General features: G+C 44.5%; 1 protein-coding gene across 1 annotated transcript in view; it reads left to right on the top strand.

Moving 5' to 3' along the window:
- The first annotated feature begins 6 nt into the window (after positions 1-6).
- The window catches only part of ERICH2 (glutamate rich 2), a 46,448-nt gene continuing 38,803 nt past the window's right edge, over positions 7-7,651 (top strand). Inside the window, exons 1-3 of the mRNA XM_019554273.1 lie at positions 7-39; positions 5,055-5,088; positions 5,817-5,850. Coding sequence (XP_019409818.1) covers positions 5,064-5,088; positions 5,817-5,850 — 59 coding nt within the window. The 5' untranslated portion in view covers positions 7-39; positions 5,055-5,063. The remainder of the gene's footprint in view (positions 40-5,054; positions 5,089-5,816; positions 5,851-7,651) is intronic.

The raw sequence follows: 7,651 nt of genomic DNA, 5'->3' as shown, positions 1-7,651 counted from the left end.
GCGTGGGGCCGGGGCCCTCCCAGCGCCGCCGCCCCCCAGGTGAGCGCGGGGCGCCACGGGGCGCTGCAGCGGGAGGAGGCTCCCGGCGGGGTCGGACCCGCCCTTGCCCCATGGGCTTTGCACCCCGCGCCGCCGCTCGGAGGGGCGGCTGCTGGCGGGTCTTTGCCCGCGGTCAGGACACCCCCGCCCCCAAGGCAGCCAGGAGGGGTGGAGGCCCCCCTTGGGGCAACAGCGGGCCCGAGCTGCGTTTCTGCCCCGCGACCGCTGCAGCTGCACCACTCCCGGCCTGCTCTGCCTGCTCCGCCCCCAGGACCTCCAAGGGGCACCTCTGGGGCGCTACAACTGAGACACAACCAGTTCAATTGCACCAGTGTTTGGGGTGCAATGGGGTCCGGACCACACAGACAGCCAAGCTCAATGACCCCTATTAAGTCCCTGCAAATGAACACTTTGCCTTGGAGCAGTCGGGACTTACTCAATTTAATTGCTGTTTAAGCCCCGCTGGGGCTGGTCCTAGACAGGCAAGTGACTCTCAATATTGTCTGTTTTTAGCCTAAAGGGCCCTGATTTGAGGGACCAGGCAGGGCTTTTTGATATGCCATATTGCTATGTGGGCTAAAGTTCCCCAAGTAGAGCTGTAACCCACATTGGTGATGGAGGCCAGGAGGGCATGTCCCTGATTACTTGGGACAACTCCAAAACAAAATAGGGATGGGAGTGAGGGTCCTAAGTTCAAAAGGAGCACGCTAAGGGGGACACCGAGCAGAGTACACTGCACATTGGCCACTGGCCTTCAAACAAGTGCAAGGAGCCAGTGGACACTGCCCAGTGAAACTCCCTGGAGACGTGAACGGGCAAGGGACAGGAAAAGCAGACCCGTAGTCTCCAGGGATTTCCTGATGAGAAAATTGCTAACGTGGCAGATGGGGAGTGTGTAAATGAAAAGATGCAGGGAGTAGTGCAGCCAGAACCTGAGCAGGAGGTGGCAAAGGGGCTGCAGCCTGGCGTGCACCAGCGCCTCCCTCTGCTTGCAGAGGGGGCAGATGTTGGGGGCATCTTTAAACTGCAGAGATACACACCCGCAGTGACAGCTTCGTGGAGGATGGGACTTGGCAGGCAGCAGTACCTACATCTGCTGCAGAGCCATTCCCTTCCTAGTCCTCCTGTCCCCATCTAGCAGGCAGGGGGCAGCACACTGTAATCAGAAAGGGGGGGGGGGGCTGTGGGATACTGGTGGCCAGGACCTGTCCACATATTAAATTTGTCCTGTGAATTCTTGTTTGCAAGTCTTTAAAGGCCCCTCCATCCATATAAATCTAGTTTTAGTCATAGTTGCATCATGTAAGTCAGGGGTCAGCCACCTTTGGTAATCACAAACTGAAAATCTGAAGTACCCAAGCTGCTTGCATTTACCTTGACTGCAAGCCCCATCCCCTTTGCAGCAAGGCTAAGCTCAAGAGGGCAGCAGTGAGAGCTGTGGAGTAGATGGATGGTGTGGGTGCAACTGTGTGCTTTCTGATTTCCCTGTGCCAGTTCAAACCTTTGTGAGCTGGTCACAAGCTCCTCACACTCCAGATCCAGTACTTGGCTGTAGATTGCCTGTGATGTAATCCAGTGTGGCCTACCTGCCATACACATGCCATAGGTGGCACAGGCATCCTCTTTGTGCGGCACATGGTAGATCAGGGAGGGGGGAGGCAGAACAAGGGCAGAGAGGGTAGGGAGCAGAAAGCAGAGCAGCAGTTTGAGCAGGGGGAGTGGACGAAAATGGCATTCAGAAAGGGCACAGGGCTTAATCTGTGGCATTCCTGCCAAAAAAGGCTGGCCCCCACTAGTCTAAACTATATATTTTATAAATAGACAAATATTTGCCTACCTTCAGGGCAGATATTGGAACTATTTGTTGGCTTACTCCTGCAGTCTTCTGAAATACTGGGAGAACCTTCTTTATGTCAGATTAGTTCTTCTAGTTTCAGTGATTAGTTTCTGATTTTGAGAAGATTTTCAATAATTCAGTCAAGGACATTGGCTGCAAATATCTTTCATGTTTAAGATGTGTATTTAGTAGCTGGGATCAGAAAGCACATCCTGCGAAGTTGCAGATTCATGTCTCTGGTTCATACCCATTTTTTCTGGCAAAAGTCACTTGACCTCAAGAGACTACTTTCTACTTTTTATTATGACTGTTTTTTAATCTATTTAATGGTTAGTATAAGATATTGTACCATCTTAGTTCATATTATTGAAAGTTGAGATTGTCTCAGCGCTTACATAATAAATTCCCAAAAAGTGAAGTTTGATAAGTTATCTGCAAAATGTCACCCGTGGCTGAAACTTGGCATACAACAGCTAAAGAAGCTATTTTTGTTTTTATTAGTGGAAAAAAACTTTTTAGAGTTAAAGCTGTAAATAAAACACTTGGGTTTGCTAGTTCCAGAAGCTTTTTTATATGCTTATATAACATGAAAGCTAACTCGGTTTTAAAGAATACGATTTGACAAGCAGCTCTCCAGGTTTCACAATGATCCTTTTGTTTTAAAATACAACAAAACAGAAATGGGTAAAATAATGCTTGAAAAGTGGTGGTCTATTTAAAGCTTCTTAATTTCTATAGCGAAAAAATCCTTTTTTTCTCACACACTTACATGGTAGACGATAGCATTTGGTAAGTCTCAGAGTACGCATACTTAAAACTCTTTTTTGATGGCTCAAGTGACTAATTCAGATTCAGAGAAGTTCATCTCTATGATGCCAATTAAAACGAACCCAAGCTTAATGGTGGTTGAACCTTTTACAATTTCATGGTGGTATGAGACATGCTTGGTCGTAAGTCTATAACCACAATTAGTAACAGTCTCAGCAAGCAGCTGGTAACCAAATGGACCCAAAGATCAAACCATCCTCTAACCCAGGAGCTGGCAACTTTTTCTGGATGCAGATTGATCCAGTTCAGGTCAAAGGCTGTCAATGTGTGGTAGGCAGAAGCTAGGACCCAGCGCCACCACAGCTTTTCCCAACAGGTATATAAGGAACTGCTGTGGCTGTGGTGGTGCTGGGAGGGCCACATGTGGCACTCGTCCCAACCACTGGGGGAACAAATGCTGGATGCGGACACACTGCCTATGCCACCACAGGGGAAAGTGGGTTGTAGGTGGCCAACCCCTGCAATAACCTGTAGAAATGGTCTATTTGAGTCATATGTGACTTGGCATTCGAGACATAGAAGGGGCAGCGTACAGAAGCTTTTGTTGATACTGCTGATATATGTACAAATAAAGATGTATAACTTTGTGGCCCCTGCACACTAAATTCATGCAGTTTTTATTTAGAAAAACATTCAATACAAGCCAATAAGTTATTTACCACATGTATTAAGAGCCAGATACTCCATGGAGAAGGGAGTACATAAAAATGTCAGGAGTAAAGTTTTCTGAAGACAGAATTTTTTCCTCCAATGATCTTATTTCTGAGAGCATAATTCTCCATTCTTACACTACTTTTTGCAATAGTATGATTCCACTGAGTTATTCGTGATCACTGTCATGTAAAACTAGTGTAGTAGTGGAGATTTAGGCCTCCCGTGTGTTTGTATGTTCTTTAATGCACTTGTCTGACTCTTCTGCCCTGCCAGAAATACTTGTCCCAAGCTCAGTGGTCCTGTTTTTAAACTGTTTGTCCCCTGTCCATTTCCCAATGAGGACTGGACTGCAGAAAGTTCTGTTTTTCAGTTAATTGGTGGAAATGCCTGTTCCCAGCCAGAGAGGGAGGGGCGGAGGGATGTTGCCTTTTTGTGATGGCATCACCCCTTGCTACTTATTGATCAAGGGGGTGATTGAGTGAGGAGGTGATGACCCCACCCCTCACTGCTGATTGGCTGAGGGGGTGCCCCTCAACCAGGGGCTGTCCTGTATCCTGGGGGTGCATCAGTAGCCACCCTAGTCACAGGAAAAACTTGGAATGACAGGTGAAAAGGCTCACAAATATGGTTACGGTTCTAGCTACACATACAAAAATGTGCCCGTCCCTTATATTAGAGCTGTCTAAGTTCAAAGTGACTGTGGCTGCATGCTGCATGAGCCCTCTGCCACACTGGCCATGCAGGTGCCCCCCACCCTGCTGAACAATGCTATGGGGCCCCAGCATCCAAAAGCCATGGGCTCCCTGGGCCCTGCAGGCCATGCTGTCCCACCACCAGGAACAGGGGCAGGAAACCAGAAGCTGAAGGAGGGAGGGGAGGCCCAGAGACACCAGCACCAGTTAAAGTGGTGCGGGGAGCAGCAACCAGACTACAGCCTATGGACTTTAGGGCTGTGAGGTAGACAGCCAAGATGCTATATTATACTGGTGTGAGTATGTTTTGTGGCGTTGAAGCAGCCAATTGAGTTCAATGTGACAGTATGGCAGCTTGAATATCTTACATTTCCTCAACAGGTAGTGGCCTCCTTTCCTTTGTGGCTTCCTGTTGTTGCAGGAGCACAAATGCCACCCCAGAAGGGGAGGGAGGCACTGGTCTCCTGTTACAAGAGAAGTGCAGGCATTGCTAGCTGAGGAACTGGGGATCTGATTTTTCATATTTACTACAGTTTTACAGGTTGTGTCCTTTTGTTACTGCTCAGCCTGCAATTAGAAAATAGCCCTCTACCATTTGTTGGAGTTCTCAGCTGTACTTCACAGGAATATCTATGTATATTTAATGCTAGTAATTTTAATAAATATTCTTATTTGTGTGTCAGAAGGAAAGTTGCAGTTACTTATCTCTGGTGTGTAATCAACAGTGGTAGCATATGGAAAGCTAACTTTCCTGTATAAAAATATGATGTGTTAAGCAAACTAACTGGTTCTTTTTATAGTGTATCTTGGATAACCAAATAATAGGTTGTATGTCAGGTATAGCTATGTGATAGTTTAACAATTTATATTTATTACACAAAGTGTGTGTGTGTATGTGCATGTGCACACACACGCACACTATAAAACAAGCTTGTACTTTTAAATTTATGGTTTTAAAAATCGATATGTATTAATGTAGATTTTTTTTCCTTTATATGTTTTAGGTTTCTAGAATGTTGGAAGTGATCGGACCAGAAGGTATTTTCTTATGAAGTATTCATCAGTGTAGGGTTGGTTTGTTCTTGGGTTGCTGGTTTTTTTTAGCATGAAGAATTTGTAACTTCCAAGCTGCTGATATTTTTAGTAGCTTCTTTAGCAGTTGTGTTTTTTATGAAATCATAAATAACATTTTATCATCTATCTTTTTTATTTTCTAGAACCTGAGCCCTTGCTCATTTTTTCCTTTAAAATAAACATTCCTTATATTTGTAGCGTGTCTTTTGTGGGATCCCACTCGCACAGTTTCAAAGCTAATAGTATATGTATATAAGCATAGAACTAAAGTGAGGTTTACTCTAGAAACTGCATAACTGAACTCTTCCCTGTCTGGAAAGTGGTACAGATCAGTAGTGACAATTGACTAACAAACCTAGATACCTAGCATTGGTCTAGTTAATTTCTGATCCTGCTTCTGATCCAGCCAAGCCCCAAATGTAAAACAAGGGGAAATCTTTTTCAGTGTCTCTCATCATAATAAAGCATATTAGCATCAGTTAATAGCCTAATCTTTTAATATCTATAGTCTTTTTCTGTCCTTTCTAAACTTACAGAACATTTTCTTAGATGGTCACTAATCATTTTCAAGCGCTATCCCTGTTTTTCAATATATTGAAACTTTGACAACCCAGCATTAGTAGTATGCTGGTGAACTACTTTTAAATAGAAAAATGTACACTTCTAAGTATAATGCGTATCTTTGTTTTTAGATGGATTTATTTTACAAACCTTTACAGAATCAAGGTAAGAGAGATTTTATTTTAATGCTGAAAAGGCCAGAATACACTAGACATGTATATCTTTTTTTTAATACCATAATTTCTCACATACTGTACATCCTGGAATATAACATACACCTCATTTTTGAAAGGCAGAATGAAGAAAAAATATCTTTTCTTGTACTAAGTAACTGAGTAGCAACAGCTAGGGGGCAGAGCCTGTTCATTGTTTATCTCCCTGCGAGAGACGCATGCAGATTTTATTTCCCTTGTGCCCATAACTGGCAGAAACTGTTCTTACTGTATTTCTCCCAGTTTTGAGCACCTGCTTTTTTGTGGAAAAGTATGTGTTGAATGTGAGAAGACCTGGTGATTCTACTATGGTAATTTACTGCTACATTAGTGGTGCTCCACCTTTTTTACAGGTGGACCAGACCTTAAAATCAGAAATGGGCCAGTGGCTTATAGAAAAACATTATAGTTCTTACTTTGGCAAATCCTTATATTATGTGTTTTAAGTAACATGAGAAAGGTAAACATACATTTTAAATAATTTAGGCTTATTAATGCAAAGTTAAAAGTTCAGTATTCTGTAGGATAATTTAAAATTTTATAAAAATAATTAAACTTTTAGAATCATTACAAAACATAATAAGACCAACTGTAATATTATGGATGATAACTGACGAATTCTTTCAGATGACTGATAGAGTTTGCCCAGCTGGCAGCACTTTATCTCGGATCCTTACACTTCTCAGTGCTCTACCAGTGTTTTCTGAAGGAGGAGTAACGTGCTTTGGAAACACAGTGGGAGTGGGACTGTGCCCTGCTCCACAGCACTGGGGGTTTCTTTGAAATAACATTTTTTCAGGTGCTATAGCCACCCTGTGTTGCACAAGAGCTCTATGAGTATGAGTGCACATGGCTACCAAGGGTGGGTCTCCACTTCCTTTCCCCTTCCAGGTGCCAAACTTTTCACTGGGCTTCAGAGCCTAGAAGCTGACCATGGATGCAATTCTCCTTCCCCTCTCCCCTCCCTCCTTCCCACTTTCCCTCACTGAATACTTTCCCTCACTGAATTCAGTGGTAGGGAAGAGAGGAGACAAGCAGCAGCGATACTCAGCTCCTGGACTCTGCAGCTACACAAAAGCAGTGGCTCTAGCCCAGGGTCATATGCAAGTGAGCTCAGAGCTTTCATGCAGCTCTGGACCCAGGAACTGAGTGTTGCTACTGCTACTGTGCTTATGTCCTCTTTTCCTTGTTGTTGAATTCAGGGGGGGACGGGGGAGTTGAACAGCAGGTGTTCTCAGTTCCTGGGCTTCAGACCTGCATGAAAGGTCTGAGCTTGCCAGTATGTCAGTACAGGTGAATGCCTCTCAACCTCCTTTTCCCTGTTGCTGAATTAACTGTCAGGGGAAAAGAGAGGATGAGTAGTAGAAGCATTCACCTGCATTGGCATACTGGTGTTGGACTGTTTGCGCTGTCTTCATAGGTTGCCTCTGGCTCATGGGCCAGAGGTTGAACATAAATGGTCTATATCATTGCTGTTGTGGTGCTGTACCAGTGCTATGTGGTTTTAAAAATCCTAATATAGGGCTGAGTTCAACTAATGAAAAGTGGGTCACAGTAGAGAAGGAAGGATAGTTGAAATAATCATGAAAATGTCAGCTGCCTCTCTTATATATCATAGAATCAATGAGTCGGAAGGGACCTAGACAGATTGAGTCCAACCCCCCGCCATGAGCAGGAATGAGCACTGGGGGTGGGAGGGGTCATAAGACCCCAGCTAGGTGCCTATCCAGTCTCCTCTTGAAGATTTCCAGGGA

Source organism: Crocodylus porosus, unplaced genomic scaffold, assembly GCF_001723895.1.
Source record: "Crocodylus porosus isolate Cpor-Errol unplaced genomic scaffold, CroPor_comp1, whole genome shotgun sequence".
NCBI lineage: Eukaryota > Metazoa > Chordata > Crocodylia > Crocodylidae > Crocodylus > Crocodylus porosus.
Note: the sequence above shows the minus strand (reverse complement) of the source record. Positions and strands in the feature narration are given on the sequence as shown.